A 19,752-nucleotide genomic window follows, 5' to 3' on the forward strand; every position below is an offset into this window, starting at 1 on the left:
TCCCGCCAGATAGGGCCATTAGGGGAGTGTCTTTGTCTTCCCAGGCGTGAAACACATCAATATTCATGATGATCACGCCCTCCTCGCATTCAGCTTTCTTACACAAATCATGTCTTACAAACTTTAAATCAATATATTGTTATATGTGAATGAGTGAGCAGGATGATTTTTCCTATCGTTTTGAAGTAAAAATTGTAACCTATGATATAGTTTTCAAAAGTCTTTGTGAACAAATATTCAGTATGGGATTAATGGCCTTATTTCAAAACGACAAACTTTTACATGCATGCTGCTCACATATTATTGTAGCAGAGTTTGTGTTGAATACAGTGTAATCAGACTTTAGCTATGAATACTGTATGTTATAAGTAACAGAAATAAGCACAAATGTCAGTGCATGTCAGAACATCTCCAGGGCCCAGAAAACACCTCAGACCCCAGAGTGTTGAATACCAAAAAAAAAAAAAAAAAAATTATTTCAGAAGGATCATGTGACACTGAAGACTGGAGTAATGATGCTGAAAATTCAGCTTTGATCACAGGAATAAATTAAATTTTAACATATATCTAAATATACAATATATATTTCAAAGTATTACTGCTTTTACTGTATTATTTATCAAATAAATTGAACCTTTGTGAGCATAAGAGATGTCTTTCATATTACATTTTTTTTTTACTGTTAATGGTGCGTGTGTGTGTGTACACACACACACACACACACACACACACACACACACACACAAACACACACACACACACACACACACACACACACACACACACACACACACACACACACACACACACACACACACACACACACACACACACACACACACACACACACACACACACACACACACACACACTGTACCTGATGATTTAGCCCCTCTGTCAGTAAGTAGAGATTAAGTTTCACCTTCAGAGGTTAGAGGATATCTGCTTATTCAGCACCTCGCTCAGGGATTACATTTTCCCCCTTATTCCTCTCACCTCACTCACACACACACACACACACACACACACACACACACACACACACACACACACACACACACACACACACACACACACACACACACACACACACACACACACACACACACACACACACACACACACACAAAACCATGTAAAACCATTATTGTACCATGTAAAGGACTGTGTGTGTGTGTGTGTGTGTGTGTGTGTGTGTGTGTGTGTGTGTGTGTGTGTGTGTGTGTGTGAGAGAAATTGGGTACTGAAGGGGGTAAATGGTTGTATAGATTGTAACACACACACACACACACACACACACACACACACACACACACACACACACACACACACACACACACACACACACACACACACACACACTGTACCTGATGATTTAGCCCCTCTGTCAGTAAGTAGAGATTAAGTTTCACCTTCAGAGGTTAGAGGATATCTGCTTATTCAGCACCTCGCTCAGGGATTACATTTTCCCCCTTATTCCTCTCACCTCACTCACACACACACACACACACACACACACACACACACACACACACACACACACACACACACACACACACACACACACACACACACACACACACACACACACACACACACACACACACACACACACACACACACACACACACACACACACACACACACACACACACACACACGGCTCAAAGAACCTGCCGTCTGCCAGTCAAAGCCTCAGTTTCTACACACACGTTAGAGGGCAGCCGGGTGATTTCTCCTCTTAATATGGCAGCTGCATATTCAGTGAACGCTTTGTCTTCCCCCAGATGCACATGAAGCGCTGCCATCTCACCACTGATGGAGGGATTTATATTCCGCTCCATAACCTTGCTGACTAACAGCAAATAAAATACACGCCGCCTGCAGACCCTTCGAAAATGCTTTAATCATAAAACAGTGAATATAAACACAGAGAGAGACAGACAGAGAGATGAGAAAGCTAAAGCAAGACAATTCAACGGGGACGAGACAAACTGCTCACTCCATCAAACACAAAAGTAAGTCTCAGGTCTGCACTGCAGTTTATAGTCTCACAGAGATGGATTTGGACTATTTCATTATTTTATTATTCTGGACATCCTTTATTGTCTATGAGAACTGGTGATGTTAGGTCCTTTCTGAGTCTCTATAAACCCTTGAAGCAGCGGCGCTCTGAAACCAGGAGGCAAAGTCCTAATGTTTTTTTGTTTTTATATAAATTCATATTCCATGCAGTTACACTTCACGTTGAATACAATATATATTTCAAAGTATTACTGTTACTGTATTATTTATCAAATAAATTGAACCTTTGTGAGTATAAGAGATTTCTTTCATATTTAAAAAAAAAATTGTACTGTTAATGATGCGTGTGTGCACAGGCACGCACACACACACACACACACACACACACACACACACACACACACACACACACACACACACACACACACACACACACACACACACACACACACACACACACACACACACACACACACACACACACACACACACACACACACATACACATTTTAGCTTTGTTTCGATTAGCTTTGTTTCGATTACCTAAAATGATTTGTAACAGTTTTGGTCAGATTTAGCCTAAATCAAACCTATAACCTTTGCATAAACTGAAGAGAATACTATAATCAAATAAGTTTATAAATAGAATAGAAATTAAATTTCTATATTAGAAACCATTTTTACAATAACATGGCTGACAGGTTTGAATGGTTCAGAATGATGAATGCAAAAATCCCCCTAAAAATTTAAAACCGATGTCTTCCACCCATGTTGTAGAAAGAGTCCAAATAATGCCACTTCTTGTGTGTGTGAAAAGTTAAAGGAATGATACAATTTTTTTTTTTTCCTACTAGAGAGAATTATGCATCCAGAGGCTTTAAAACAATCTGCTACTCTCAGGTAATAATATGTTAGATAATACAAAAGAAAATGCGATTTGTGCCTCTAATAGTTTTACAAATGTCATAAGACACCAAAGTATATAATATCCATCAGAAAGTGCCTTCAGCTGCCACAGGTCTGGGGTTTGAGTGGTTTTCTCTCTCTCTTGTGATGAAGATGAGTAGTAATTTGGCTTTGACACTGATGCCTCTTCCCAATAAGAGCCGAGAGAACTGAGTAATGTCGTATCAGACATTCCTCACAAGACACTACACGACTGCTTTTCAGGCTTGTGCAAATATGAGGAAAACGATGAAATATGACGCCATGCCAGCTATTTGTGCTGTTAAATTGTTATATCAGTCAGCACACATTGAGGGTCATTTTCTGTTTAAGTCTCACCCTTCATTTTGAGCTGATAAAAGCTTCCATTAGCATGACCTGATGCCACCGCTCTCTCGCTCATATTTCATCACAGTCGGATTTCAGGGAGCCGCTTTGCTCAGCCTAATGCCAAACACACACTACGAGACAGAAGGTCGACACTCAGCACACGTCCTGAGACTCGCTTTCTTGTTTTCGGTCGCACACTTTTCACAACACATCACCGACTAGATGCATCACACTCCCCGATTGTAGCGAAAATTAAAATGAGATTTTTTACAATATCAAGAAAAAAATATTCAGTCAAGCGTGTACTTGTGCATGGCTTGGCAACACACACACACACACACACACACACACACACACACACACACACACACACACACACACACACACACACACACACACACACACACACACACACACACACACACACACACACACACACACACACACACACACACACACACACAACACTCGTTGTGTTAGAATTTATTTATTCCAGAATATTAATATATAATAATTCAGGCAAACGTGTACTTGTGCATGGTAACACACACACACACGCACACACACACACACACACACACACACACACACACACACACACACACACACACACACACACACACACACACACACACACACACACACACACACACACACACACACACACACACACACACACACACACACACACACACACACACACACACACACACACACACACACTCAGGTTGTGTTAGAATTCATTTATTCCCTTAATTTCATTTTACATTCACTTTCAGAATATTATTCTATTACTATTTAGATATTTATACTATATTTAACCATTATACTTTATCATTATTTATAAATGTTGCTGGAAAATATCACTCACATGGTATTATTCAGCATAGTATTATATGTGAAAAAAAACGTTGGAAGCGTGAACCATACATTAACGTCACACCAAACGCAAGCTTTTCAACAAGGGTTCTCAGTGGATCAATAAACGCAGACAATTAGGCAATTAAGCATTAGTTAATAAACTATAGCTAAATCTTGCATTAAAAATAAATGGTGCACCCACATAAAGTAGCTTGGTTAGTTACGAGCATGTGAGATCTCAGTGCCGGAGGCTGCTGTGTTTAAACTGGTTAAGTGGCGCTGGCTCGGTTCTGCGGGGGGGAATGAAGCACAGAGGCTCTGGATGGAATTAAACATGTTATAGTCTCCTCATTAAACACTAAAGAGAGCTGCTGGGTTACTTTGATCACTTGACACTTTAAACTGTGAAACGCCGAATATCCTTTGGACATATTTAAAGTTCACATGAGTGTGTAATTATGCATGCACTCATCCTAGACACGACATCCAAGAGGGAAAAAATACAACAACAACACAAATATTACTGTGACCGCTAAAATACTGGTATACAGTAGAATACATTAAATTGATCAAAGATTTATAAATAATGTTACACAAGTTTTCTATTTCAAATAAATGCTGTTCTTTTGAACTTACTATTCATCAAAGAAAGAAAAAAATCACAGTTTCAACAAAAATATGAACTTTTCAACATTGAAATCATCATATTAGAATGATTTCTGAAGGATCATGTGACACTGAAGACTGGAGTAATGATATACTCAAATTGAAAACAGTTATTTTAAGCTGTAATAACATTTCACAATATTACTGTTTTTACAGTATTCAGATCCAATTAATGCAGCCTTGGTGAGAAGAAAATAACTGACAAATCTTTCCGATCCCCAAACTTTCTACGGCAGCGTATGCGCTGATATTACTCTTTTATGTTATCTTTGAGTGGAGAGGAGAGTTACTAGAAACATGTATTTTCTCTATTTTATAGAAATCTCCATGAATTTTCTGGGTTTGTTGGAAGAAAAATCAGAAATTGTCCATGTAGTCTCTATTTCATATCATTGTTATCTAAGATAGCATTAACAGATCACACACACACACACACACACACACACACACACACACACACACACACACACACACACACACACACACACACACACACACACACACACACACACACACACACACACACACACACACACACAGTGTTTATCTCCGTCTCCTCATCTCTCTCTCCCTCACAGTGACCGGGTCACCGCACACACCCTCTCCTGCGCTGAAGGAGACATAGATCAGACTTTGACAGCGTGTCTTATCTGATGGGACGTGCCTCATGCTTCACAGCTCTCCTCTCACTCTCACACACACAGGGGATCATCGAGGTCCTCAGGTATGAAAACAAAAACCATCCGCCCACCATAGTGTACCAAACAGCTCCTGTACTGTACGTCTCAAACTCAATCCAGACGTTCCTTCAGGAGGAATCAAATCCGACATAAGCATCTTCCAAAGGACACTAAAGACAAAAAGCGATGCACAGTTACCCATCAGACCTGTCTATAAACCAAACGGTGAGCAAAATATACTGTGAACAATAGGGGTGGGTGACATAGCCTCAAAATGTCAAGAATATTTGCGATAATGGTATTTATGACGATATAGGAAAAAATATATGGAACAGCGTTTTATTGGTGATTGCAGTTGGCAGCAGCATTTATTAGTGCAAACAAAATTTAGGGCATTTTTAATCTTTTACAATTTTTTAAATTACATATATCTCACCGAAATATTTGCTCACTCATTGCGTTTTTACAAAATGGTGTAATTTTGTTGTTAAGAGTTTACACAACACATTTCAATTTTTGAATTAAGTTTAAAAAAAAGCAAAACAAATAGCAAAAATGAATACAACATTATAAAGATACAAATAAAGAGAAATAAAGAGAACAGTTTTTGGGTAGGTATTCAGAAATGCTACAGAAACTGAATAAAGTACCGGTAATCAAATGTAAAATAACACTGATATTTTACAAAATAACACTGATTTTTTACAATCAAAGCTATCTTTTTGTTTTGACGACAATATTAATGACAAACACATATGGCTGCTGTCACTTTAAGAGCTAGTGCCCGAATCCATTTCTGGTTTCATTATGCTGTCTGTCACACTGTCACATACGTTTTATGCTTATTTAAGACATGTGTTTACGAGTGTACCAACCAAGACCGGAAATTTGACACAATTTTCCATGTTTTTTCCCGTTAAAGCGATATAATCCGCGAAAAATAACTTTTGTTGCTCGCAAACAAAAACAAACTTTTGTTGCTGTTGTTGTTTGTGAGGCGGCTTTACATATCTCAGAGAGCGCGCGAGTACAGAATAGTTTAAAATCACTTGAATGTTTACATTGTTTAAATAAACTTTAGTTACGATGCACTGCTGGCCCGATTGTGCAAGTGATCATTTCGTCATGTCCCGACTCCTAAACGCGAGAGTATCGCCGCCTGTATGAAGTACGAGAGAGAGAAGACGCATGCGCCATACGTCAGCGCGTCGCTATATCATTAATATTGTGATATGACACTTTTTTTTTTGTATTAAAAATATATATATATATATATATATATATATATATATATATATATATATATATATATATATATATATATATATATACCAGTGTTATTGTGGACGGTATGATATGGCAAACCTCTAGTGAACAATTACAGCCAACAAAATCTGATACCACAGGATAACCTTTAAACCTTCCACAAAGCATGTTTGCTTGCACTTTATTTTACAGTACATGTACTTACCGTGTACTTATCCAAGAATGTACAGGGTAATATAAAGTACCTATGGGTTCAGGTTAAGTTCAGGGTTAGTACCTAGTTATTACCCAGTTATTGCAATTACTATAATAAGTACATATAGTATGTACATGGAGAACAGGACTGTAAAATAAAGTGCTACAGCAAGTTTAGTTCAGGGGTTCACAACCCTTTTCTCAACTGAACCTTTAAAATATTTATCCTCTGAGATATCAAGTAATGTCATAACCTCTCACCAAATAGGCATACTTTACATAACACATTTGATGACTCTTGTTTTATTGAAGATCATAGTGGAGTGCTACATTTTACTGTACAGTAAAACATGAAAAATGATTCACAACCCATTGTATTTCTGCGACGTGATGGCTTTCTAAATGAAACAGAGTATGCAACAAGACACGCTGTAGGTAAAAACAAAAGCATGTGTAATTAACTGACTGGATGGTGAAAAAGGATCATCTGAATATGTATATTTAATGCATATAAAAAAAAATGCAATGAAGTACATTGAAAGCCTTCCCTATGTTTACTTTCGTCTTATTCCGACGCCTGTCGAGTCCAATTTGGCCCTTTTGGTTGCACTAGACAAAAGTTTTCTTTTTTTATCTTATGTGGAGTTTGCGTTGGTGTTTGAAGTGAACTACAAGCAGGTCTCTTACAATCCATCTTCTACGGAGAATGCCGGCGAATACACAAACCTGCCAGACATAGCTATGTGAGCGTGCCGTGAACGCGCATGACGTCACGCCCAGTCTAAGATACCGGCCCGAATCCCTCTCATTTATTTTACTTTACAGGATTATGGAGACAATCTCAGTGATCAGAGAAGGGCTCATTCAGCCCATCAGGCAATTGTTTAAGCATGTATGGGTTAGAAAACCGGTATTTTTAACATGAAAAGTTGCTTAATGCACCTTTAATGCTGCGTTCACACCAAGCGCGAATATGCGTCAGGCGCGAGTGATTTCAATGTTAAGTCAATGGTAAGGCGCGTTTAGGCGCGTCTGGAGTTCTTGCGGCGCGAATGAGGCGTTTGGCGCGGCGCGGTAGACGCGAATTCGCCTCATTCGCGCGTCTAGTTCGCGCGAATGACGCGAATTGAGCGTTTGGCGCGTTTGGCGCGATACGCGCGTTAAGCGCGAATTGTGCTTTTTGTGCATTCACGCGTTTGACGCGAATTCGCGTCTGCCGCCCGAGTTGAAAAATCTGAACTTCTGCGTCAAATTCGCGCCGCGTTAACCAATCAGGAGCCTGCTTGATGTTGTGGCGGCAGGCCCGCCCAGAGTCATTCATTCAAAATGGAGGAACGTATAATTTTAGCCCTGGAGGGTGATCCTCGCTCAGATGCGGGACAGCAGGTCATCAAACTGGGCGCGGGACAGGCGGAAGTACCGCTGAAACCGGCCGTCATCCAGCCACAGCTCCTGGAGCAAATGGTGAAATTCGCCAAACTGGGTTCGCCTCCGAAGGGTCTGGTGGACCCAAATACGGCGACGATGATCCCTACGCCGCTGTTCTGCTCTCCAGAGTAAATACAGTGCGGTGACTCTCTCGGTAAATGATCGCTCATCAGACATCTTGTAAAAAGATGGCCGCCAGCGGGTCTCGAAACTGACTTTCGCCTCTTGACGCGCGTGACGCGCGTAAATTTCGCTTCAAACTTTTTTTTTTATGCGCGTCAATTCCGCTCTTGACGCGCGAATGAACACAAAGTGGTCACGCGAATAACCAGACGCGGCAGGCGCGAATTTTGACGCATATTCGCGTTTGGTGTGAACGCAGCATGCTGTCCATTTGCGAAGTGCTGAAAATATAACCTTATATGGATTCCTATTCTGAACGTTTAACCTAATAATCGTCGTCTGTTGTGGATTAGCAATCAAGACATGTCTATATAAAGCACCTACAGGCGAGAATGCTGACAAAATGGCTGAACAAAAAAGCAAAAAAAAAGAAAAGATACCTTTCAAAAAGATTAAATTAAAGAGTGTCATTACTTAACAGGGAGGAAGATGAAGAGGTGGAGGAAGTGGAAGAGGAGGACGACGACGACGATGATGGCATGGGACCACATGATGGCCGACCAAGAAACGGACAATACATGGCTGGTTTTCGTGCACGTCATTGACAGATTTTTTAAAAATTCATCCCTATTTTGCCCAGTCTTTGAAGCATATTTTCCACATTTCTTCTTTTATAATTTTTTTTTGTTAATTCATTTAATTTAGGTGTGTATTTCAAATTTTGTCTTCCCTTTTTAATTATTTAATTTATAAATTAATTTAAACAAAAAACGAGTTCAATAAAGTGTACAATAAAGTACAATCAAAACCTATACTCACGTTGAAGTGTAATCTGTTAAATCTAGAACAAAGTGTAATCTGCCGGTTGTTCGACGAAGTTCTACGAAGATTTTCAAGTGCTACTTAAGTTACGATGCTTTTGGGAAACAGGCTATAATATTAAGGTCAATCGTAAAAATCGTTTTTACGAACTTCTTAGGCTTGCGATGCTTTTGGGAAACGCAGCCCTGGGCAAGAACTCCCAGCGCATCCATGTAGCCTAGCATGGATAAAAGCAGCAATAACAGAACAGAACCAACATCAATGTTTTGCAGATATCATTCATGGGCGCCGTATAGGGGGGAAAAGTTAGTATAATTCCAAGGGCCCCTACAAATACGTTCAAAGTAATTTAATTTTTTAAATTATATTATACACTAGCTATATAAACCATCATCATTGAGTATATTTCAAATAATAATAAAATGAATGATGTCTTTGATTGTACTTATTTTGGCAATAAAAGTTAAATATCCCCATTGACCAAAAAGTAAACATCCACCCCCCTGTATCTGCATGAAATGGTTTGGTCCTGCCTTCACCTGCGCACTCATCAGTAGCCGCGTTTCTATTACAGATTTGCGCAGAACTTTTGTGATTTATTTTCTAAATATCGATACAAAACTATTGCGAAATGACGCCGTTTCGATTAACCGATGTCATGCGACTAAAACGTAATTTTCCTCTCGCGAAAAGTCATTTAAAAAATCATGGCAACGGACGTTGGTAGGTTTATATATCCCAGCCACCGCACTAGACATTATTATTATTACCGGAAGGAGACGTAGGCGTGTTATTCAAGCATCAATGGCAAGGAAAGACTGTGAGCGGCAGATATGAGGAGTTTCTGGTGTTTCTCCCTCATTTCTGCTTCGAGGTCTTGATAGTGGCATTTCTTTGAGGTTTAGAATCCAGTATTCCTGTAATTCGTTAACAGATTGACACCCTTTCTTTGGTCTTTCCTCTCTCTATTTTCTCTCTTTCGTTTTTTTGAAAACCAGATTTTCTTTTACTATGCAACTTTGTGGTTTCTGGTGTTTCTGGCAACTAAAATTCAATTACCCTTCAAATTGCGCAAATTGAAATGAGGTGGTTTTTCAGGCAATTTTGATAAATAAATATTTCGCAAAACTGCAATGGAAACGTTTTTTTTGCGCAGTTACACTCACATGATGTAGATGGTGCGGTGTGTTCGGACAGAATACGAGACGAGTTGTTTATTAAATTCAGAAGACAAAAGAATTACTGGAATACTGGTGTATTTCTATTTATTTTTAGAAGCTTGCACACACACACACACACACACACACACACACACACACACACACACACACACACACACACACACACACACACACACACACACACACACACACACACACACACACTGTTTTGTAGCACTATAATAACCATGATGTGGAAATTCTGTTTTACACGTCAACTTTATTTTGTTGTTGGCATATATGTGCAGTTAAGTTAAAAAATCTGATGTTTTTATTCTTTTGAGATGATGATGTTCATTTATTTTAAATAAAAAGTTAATATATATTTAGGTTTTTTCATTTTTTTTTTTTTAAATCTGTCATTAATTTTACAATAAAAATACATTGAGACTGTAAAGGATTGCTTTAAGGATATTTTTATGGTGGCTTTTAATCTTGCATCAAATAATGAATTGCATACTGTATGCAGACTTGCATTTACAAATCACCAGCAGTAAATATTGTGCTATAGTACTAGTATTGAACTACAAGAAGCAAGACAGTTGCAAGCATTTGATTAGAGTTATAAAGCATCTGATGGGACAGGTACGTCCTAGAGATCTGGTGACAACAGCTGTGCAGGGGGGGCCCAATGTTATTTTTTTGTCATGGGGCCCAAAATTCCTGGCGGCACCCCTGCTATCCTTAATTCAAGATTTTAAAGTACAACATAATTCAAGAATTCAAGGGGAACCAGAATGCCAAATCCTGACTGACGAGAGGAGGAGCTGGGGAGGGAGGAGGGTAATCGGCTGCTGAGATACGCGACAGCTGTTTATAATACTGAAGGAGCTTATACATACAGTGATAGATACAGTGATATGTATACAGTGATAGGCGTCGTATTCCTATAGGTAGACGTGGATCAGCTGATGCGAGCTTGACTAACGTGACCAGCCAGAACTGACGCAACGCTTAATTTTCACTTCTGTTTTTAGGGCTGTGGAGTTTAGGAAGAGAAAAGAGCATAACCGCTGGACAGACTTCATCAGGACGGACAGCCGAGAGCAACTTCATCTTTTTCAGACAAGGACACGGTGGCCATAAACATGTGCAAACGCGCGTGTGGCGAGAGAGCGGTCATCGGCCTCTGAGAATGACAGAACGGGCCGCTCAAAATGATTCAGCACACGCCGCACAGATTCAATCCATCACGCGCGGATGTGATGTATGAGTGAGCCGGCCTCAGCCCAAACTCATCTCCGCTCATCTCTTCCCTCGCTCCCTGCGGCCCGAATACAACAGAACACGCTCCATTTGGCATTTCTGAACAGAGAACAAGCAAACAAACGGCTGCTTATCGATTCTGCAGTGTCCGTCATTACACAAAGCCAGGAACAAGAACCATCGACACAGACATGATGATGGTGATTTTATCATCTTCACTTACTATAAGTATTGTTTGATTCATTTTTTCCTTTGTAAATTATGTCTTTTATGTCAAATGTGCTGATTGCCGTCTTTACTCAGTTGTAATCTGCACTGTTAAATTATCTTATCTTCATTTTTCACAATGTTTTATACTTACTCAATGATGGGCACTTGTGAACCAAATTTATCTAAAAAATCTAAATTATTTGAATAATAATAATGATGATGATGATAATAATAATAATGCAAGTAGTTAAGCAAATAAAAATATCCATTGCAAAAACTATCTATTTCTTACTATTGTAATTTTTTTACTGCTTTGGCAGCAAAAGTACAGTAGTTGCCCCCAAAAAGTGCCATTTTTGTGCCAATAAAGCATACTAATCTAAAACTAAATTGATAGAGAGAGAACCAATCGACATACAATAAGATCTTTCTGATCCGTGAGTGATGTGTAAATATACTTTTGCCAACTGCCAAGTTTGTATAAGGACTAATGACTTTAAGTTTGCTTGAGTGAACGTGTGCATCTGATAATAAAAACAAATGCTCAAGACCCCTCGTCTCCACACCGATAAGAGAGGAACGCAGCTGATGAATAGAAAAAGAGTTGCGAGTTTTATCGGCTGGGAGGGACAAAAAAGAAAATCCAAAATGAACGTGTGTGAACAGCAGACGAGGTTCTCCACCCTTCAGAGAAACGGAGCAGAAGTGAACGCATCACCGAGGGCAGCCGACGGGAACGAGGCAGATCCTCTGAGGACGCATCTGAACATTTCTGCAGTTCGCCTGAGCATCTCGTTCTGTACCGTGAGTTCTGACAGTCCCGAGGCACAGGTCTCTTAGCATTACGCATGCTGCAAGTCATGCACGCTGTGTAATTCCCTGTCACACACACACACACACACACACACACACACACACACACACACACACACACACACACACACACACACACACACACACACACACACACACACACACACACACACACACACACACACACACACACACTCCGCGTGCTGCTGCAAGCTAAACGCTGAATAACAATCCTCCTGATGCTCGCGTCTCCTCCTATAGCGGCTCTCCGCGGCCCGCTGCTCTCTCCCATGAATACTCAGCGAGGATTAGAGCACCACTACAACTCCTGATCCATTTCATCAAAAATGAAATTCTCTCAAATATATATATTAATATTAACTTCATTTGAATGCCGCTCGGTGAGTTCGGATCATCCCTCTGCAAGCTGGAATCACACTCTTATGAATAAAACACTTCCCACTTGTTCCCTGACTTCTCTTTTGTCTGATCGAGATGACTATTACAAGCCAAACAACATATTATTTATTAAATTACATGCTTTAAAATTTGGTGACGCGGTTGATCTCAGAATTGCACAACTTATAATATTTAATTCAATCAATAAATTAGAATGTTGTACTTGCAGTCATGTACTTGTTTAACTAGTGGTTATAGGTTCCCTGGATTTCTAGTATTAAGATGTGTTTTGGTCGATCGGATCACAAGTAGACGAGGGAGACACATTCCCGTTTACACCTGGTGTTTTAATCCGTCTCTTTTGTCCACTTTCAACCACATCCGTCCTGATTTCTTCAATGGGAGGATCTATGAGTGGGTAAATTTCTATCTAATAGACACAATAAACTTGCGCAATTTACATATGAACGCCCGGAGACGAACGGAAAAACACACAGAGAGCATCAGCTTTAGTTTCCGCTCTGAAGCCGCAAGACCAGCCGAACACTGTGTGTGTGTGTTAGAAATCAGGAATGTGAGAGAACATTGTGCTTGGTACATTTTTCATCTTCAAACCAAACTTGGGTCTTCAGCCGACAAAGTTTAAATCCCGTCTGTCTAGCGCTCTTCCCATAATGTTTACGCATTAGGTCAGTAGACGGAGAGTAGACGGTCTTTTGTGGCTGTTTGAACACATTCGACCACATGAGCGTTTACACAACGAAAGCAATCCGGTCAAATGTGTTTTCAACTCCCTCTGGAAGTGGTTTAAAGTGGACAAGCTCAAAATGTTTTAGACCCCGTTTACACCTGTATTTAGCATCGTCCACTTGTGATCCGATTGACCAAAACACATCTTAAAGGGACACTTCTGTCACAGTGTCTGGTGGTTCCCTGGGTTTAACATTAGAGGTCTCAGTTTTCACGGTGTCTAGGCATTTTCACTACACTTCCCATAATCCTGTCTGTCACTGATTGTTCAATTCCTTCAGCTGTCTCTCGTCACCTTGTTTGCACTTGTGTGTATATATACCCTGTCTGTTCAGTGTTTGTCACGGAGTCCTTGTTTAATGTCCCCACACTTCTGTTCCTGCCTGTTACTGTTCATGTCTTGTGTTTTTGGATTGCCTTTGATTTCGACCCTTGCCTGGACTGTTGTGAGTACGGATTACCCTTTTAATAAATACTGCAAATGGATCTAACCCCTGCTTCCCGTGTGTGGTTCGTGACAGAAGGACTCCGTCACAAACATAGATCCAGCGGTATGTTTTTAAATATCTCTTCCCCAGCCACCGAGCGGGAGAAGAGAAAAATTTTTGAGGGGACCAGATTGGTCAGATTTCGGGGGACCCGTGGAGGCCGCAATGGAGGAGGCGGTCGAGAGGAATCTCAACACCATTCCTCACTCTGGCCCTTCTTTGACCATGGGCTGGTGAATTCCAGTCCAGAGATCTGTTCGCCGCAGTTTCCGTCCAGTCCAGAACCGGCACTTCACTGTCAGAAAAGGCGGAGGAGGAGGAAGTCCTCCAGTCTCCCTAAGAACTCGGAGGTCGTCTCCGAGCAGCCCGCTGTCGTCCCGGAGGCCGTCCCCTCCGAGCAGCCCGCTGTCGTCCCGGAGGCCGTCCCCTCCGAGCAGCCCGCTGTCGTCCCGGAGGCCGTCCCCTCCGAGCAGCCCGCTGTCGTCCCGGAGGCCGTCCCCTCCGAGCAGGCCACCGTCATCCCTGAGATCGTCTTGGAGCAGACCACCATCAGTCCTGCCATGGCCAAGAGAGCGGTCTTCCTCCTTTATGCAGTGGTGGTACTGCATGCGTGGAGGAGGCACAGGATGTCTGCCGATCCAGAGACTGTCCACGTCACGTCTGCCGATGCAGAGACGGTTCCTGTGCCGGAGGCTGTTCCCATCAGTCCTGCCATGGCAAAGAAGGCTGTCTTCCTCTTTTATGCGGTGGCGGTACTGTATGCGTGGAGGAGGCACAGGATATCTGCCGTTCCAGAGACTGTCCACTTCACGTCTGCCGTTCCAGAGCCGGAGCCAGTGTCTGCTGTTCCAGAGCCGGAGCCAGTGTCTGCTGTTCCAGAGCCGGAGCCAGTGTCTGCTGTTCCAGAGCCGGAGCCAGTGTCTGCTGTTCCAGAGCCGGAGCCAGTGTCTGCTGTTCCAGAGCCGGAGCCAGTGTCTGCTGTTCCAGAGCCGGAGCCAGTGTCTGCTGTTCCAGAGCCGGAGCCAGTGTCTGCTGTTCCAGAGCCGGAGCCAGTGTCTGCTGTTCTAGAGCCGGAGCCAGTGTCTGCTGTTCCAGAGCCGGAGCCAGTGTCTGCTGTTCCAGAGCCGGAGCCAGTGTCTGCTGTTCCAGAGCCGGAGCCCGTGTCTGCTGTTCCAGAGCCGGAGCCCGTGTCTGCTGTTCCAGAGCCGGAGCCCGTGTCTGCTGTTCCAGAGCCGGAGCCCGTGTCTGCTGTTCCAGAGCCGGAGCCCGTGTCTGCTGTTCCAGAGCCGGAGCCCGTGTCTGCTGTTCCAGAGCCGGAGCCAGTGTCTGCTGTTCCAGAGCCGGAGCCAGTGTCTGCTGTTCCAGAGCCGGAGCCAGTGTCTGTTGCAGTTCCTGAGCCGGTGGTGTCTGTTGCAGTTCCTGAGCCGGTGGTGTCTGTTGCAGTTCCTGAGCCGGTGGTGTCTGTTGCAGTTCCTGAGCCGGTGGTGTCTGTTGCAGTTCCTGAGCCGGTGGTGTCTGTTGCAGTTCCTGAGCCGGTGGTGTCTGTTGCAGTTCCTGAGCCGGTGGTGTCTGTGACTGTTCCTGAGCCGGTGGTGTCTGTTCCAGTTCCTGAGCCGGTGGTGTCTGTTGCAGTTCCTGGGCCAGCGTCTGTCTCTGTTCCGCCTTGGTCTTCACCTCCATGGCCGCCCGAGTGGTCGGCTTCACCCTGGTCGTCTCCGCCATGGCCGCCCGAGTGGTCGGCTTCACCCTGGTCGTCTCCGCCATGGCCGCCCGAGTGGTCGTCTTCACCCTGGTCGTCTCCGCCGTGGCCGCCCGAGGGGTCTTCACCGCCGTGGCCGCCCGAGGGGTCTTCACCGCCGTGGCCGCCCGAGGGGTCTTCACCGCCGTGGCCGCCCGAGGGGTCTTCACCGCCCTGGCCGCCCGATGGACTGTCTGCTTCGCCCTGGCCGCCCGATGGATTGTCTGTTTCGCCCTGGCCGGCGCTTAAGCCATTCCCCCTTGTTCCTGTTCCCCTCCATGGACCTGGTCCCCCATCCCACCCCCTGATCCTCCACCTTTCCTCCTCCCGCCTGGACTCTTGTTTTGTTTGTTTCTTGTGGTCTTGGAGCGTCTGGTAGCCGCTCCGTAGAGGGGAGGTTATGTCACAGTGTCTGGTGGTTCCCTGGGTTTAACATTAGAGGTCTCAGTTTTCACGGTGTCTAGGCATTTTCACTACACTTCCCATAATCCTGTCTGTCACTGATTGTTCAATTCCTTCAGCTGTCTCTCGTCACCTTGTTTGCACTTGTGTGTATATATACCCTGTCTGTTCAGTGTTTGTCACGGAGTCCTTGTTTAATGTCCCCACACTTCTGTTCCTGCCTGTTACTGTTCATGTCTTGTGTTTTTGGATTGCCTTTGATTTCGACCCTTGCCTGGACTGTTGTGAGTACGGATTACCCTTTTAATAAATACTGCAAATGGATCTAACCCCTGCTTCCCGTGTGTGGTTCGTGACAACTTCACCCATTTGCATTAAGCTTTGTATTGTTAGAAACCCAGTAATATTTTTGAATGGCCATGCATTATTCCCTCATTTTCCCCTGAGAAGGGAGAAATAAGGATTTCAGTGTTGCAGTTCCTGCTTATAATGAGGTAAAAATCGTCATTCTAAGCAGGAAGTCAAATATCTTTGTAGAGGGGTTGAGACTACAAACACTCGTTCCTCATTTATCCAGGGGGAGGGAATCACTTTCTGAAACTAAAAGCAATATCCTCCATCTTGTTTGGAAGCTAAGCTAACAGGCCCTGTGGAGCCAGATGTGAAGTTACGACAATGGCGGGTAACTTACTCAATATGATATGGAAGAAGAGGATTTCGAAAGTTCGTGGCTACTTTTACGAGCCGCAATATAGCGTAGAGCAGCTGAGGCGGATGGAGGAACAGGAGGCGCCGGCGAGGCAGAAGACCTGCCTGTCGCGGACGAGAAGCCCGGACTGAGGCGGACTGGAGGTGCCTGTGCGAATACGGACACAAAGAAAGAGTCCGTCTGCTGCAAATAATTAAAAAAATGCCAATTTCTCCTGGACGAAATCTCTGAATCAGACGAGGACACGGACGTTTGTGTTGTGAACCATCCTAGTTCCGCACCGCATATGTTCTGACTGAACATCCCGCTACAATGCAATAATTCACCACTTCGAAAGAAATACAAACGAGGAGTAATTCACTAATGAGTTCGCCAACTAACTTTGTGAAATGCTCCTTTAATACCAGCTGTACACAGAACCTAAGAGTGTAAGAGGACCGCAATACATCTTGACAAAATTTGGGCATCCACTTGTGCAATTTTACATGTGATATTTCAGTACCTGCGCCTCAGGTAGAGCCACGTCCAGTATGATGGGCTGCCCGCGCGGCTCTCCGTTCTCCAGCCGGGAGTAAACCACCTGATATCCGCGGATCTGTCCGTGCTGCTTCTGCTGCAGAGGAGGTTTCCAGGACACGCGCAGGGCCGTGGAGTTCATGTTGTCCACCTCAACCCTGCGAGGAGGAGCGCCGGGCACTGCGGGAGGTAGAGGAGTCACGTTTAACACTTAATCACACACTCATAACACACACACGGGTCGGTGAAAGGTACAAACCTGCTCCCAGGCTACAGCCAACACATTTTTTAACAGCATTTTAGTGCTATTATCTACCCTCTATAATTCACTTTAGACATTACATTTACAGCCTGTAGAAATGAAAGGCCTATACAAATACAAATTGTGAGATATAAACTTGCAATTGCGAGTTATAAAGTCAGAATTGCGACATATAAACTTGCAATTTCGCGAAATAAAGTACAAATTTAACAATTTTGAGATCAAATTGTGAGATAAAAAGTCACAATTCGCCTTTTTTACTTTATTCTGTGGCGTTAACAAGCTTCCATAGTTACTTTCACATTTCTTTGTAGTTGTTTGAGAAATCGAATTGCTATTTCTGCATGAAAATTATATCTCTACCAATTTTTCTCAGTGTTTGTGAAACACAACACAAGATGTTTTGAAGAATATTCACACTCCAAAAATGAATGCATCATAAAAGCATGCATATGCTTATACATTAAATCATATAGACTAACATAACAGCTTTTTGTCAAGAACAGAGTGAAATTGAATTTATGCTGCTTTTCTTTTTGGAGCTTGACAGCTGGTGGTCAACATGATCTTTCATTGCATGGAAACGATCAGTCTTTGAAATGACATAAGGGTGAGAAAATGAAGACTGAATGTTCATTTTAAGGAAACTATTCCTTTGGCATTTAATTCACAAGTACAAATGCATTGCATGGAGGATCCTGGGAGACAGGCTTCACCAAACCCACATAACGCTTCTCGCACACGTCTCGTGGAGGAAGCCAGCTCAGCTCCCCCTGGAGTTTGGGCTGAATACCAATCTGACAAGAGTGCAAGAGAGCAGCAGTTCAGTAGATGTTAATGACAGTCAATTGATAGTCAATAGAGCAGGCAGCGAAGGGAGGAAAGACAGGAGTGAAGGTTAAAAAGCACAGCATTAAGAGATTAATAACCAGATAGAGAACACCCTCTCCCATCCCAGAAGTAACAGCTCAGAGCGCAGAAGATCTATGAAGGCTCAAGTGTTGAACGTCAGCAAAATAAGCTGCGCTTAATTGGAGTCATTTAACTGTATAAATGTGCTCGGCGCTGGCTGGAAATCAGCCTTGACCTTCAGAGGGGAAACAAGTCGATGCCTGAAAACAGATCAACAAAACCCTAGTGTTCCTCGGCAGATGTGTGGCCTGTGACGAAACATCGACGCGCTCACCCTGTGGTTTCAATTTTAACAGCATGTTTGTGAGAGCTTAAAACTAGTTGAGCTCAATCGACACCCTTTGTAGTGCAATATCAACTATCACAGACATAAAGTAAGTTACAGTTTTGATCTTACAATGGACGTAAACAAGACTGGTGTAGCAGAATGAATTATTCAGTCTGGCACGTGTCATGTGATAGATACCTGGTTTACTTCATGTGTTCATGAGTAAAGATCGGATATAAATTGAGATAGAAAATGTAAGTATTTGGTTCTCTCACTCATGCTAGCATGAACTATCAATCCCTGTCGCTACTATTTTTAAACACAGTGTTTATTTTAATTAGGGATGCACAAATACTACAACAAATTGTCAATTACTTTCCTTATTATTATGTAGATCAGTGGTTCTTAACTTTTTAATTCCAAGGCACCCTGTTGCCAAATATAATATTTAAATATAAAACTTTTTATTTATATAGTGGCAATATATTAAGATAAAAAAATAAAATAATTATAAATAC

At 42.6% G+C, this 19,752-nt stretch overlaps 1 protein-coding gene across 2 annotated transcripts in view; it reads right to left on the reverse strand.

The window, feature by feature from the left end:
• Positions 1-19,752, reverse strand: part of ptprfa (protein tyrosine phosphatase receptor type Fa) — a 229,810-nt gene that overhangs the window by 56,061 nt on the left and 153,997 nt on the right. For both annotated transcript variants that reach the window (XM_079628592.1, XM_079628591.1), the window contains exon 12: positions 17,779-17,972. In XM_079628592.1, the coding sequence (XP_079484718.1) occupies positions 17,779-17,972 (194 nt within the window). The remainder of the gene's footprint in view (positions 1-17,778; positions 17,973-19,752) is intronic.

Source organism: Phoxinus phoxinus (genome assembly GCF_949152265.1).
Source record: "Phoxinus phoxinus genome assembly, chromosome: 11".
In the NCBI taxonomy this organism is placed as follows: Eukaryota; Metazoa; Chordata; class Actinopteri; order Cypriniformes; family Leuciscidae; genus Phoxinus; species Phoxinus phoxinus.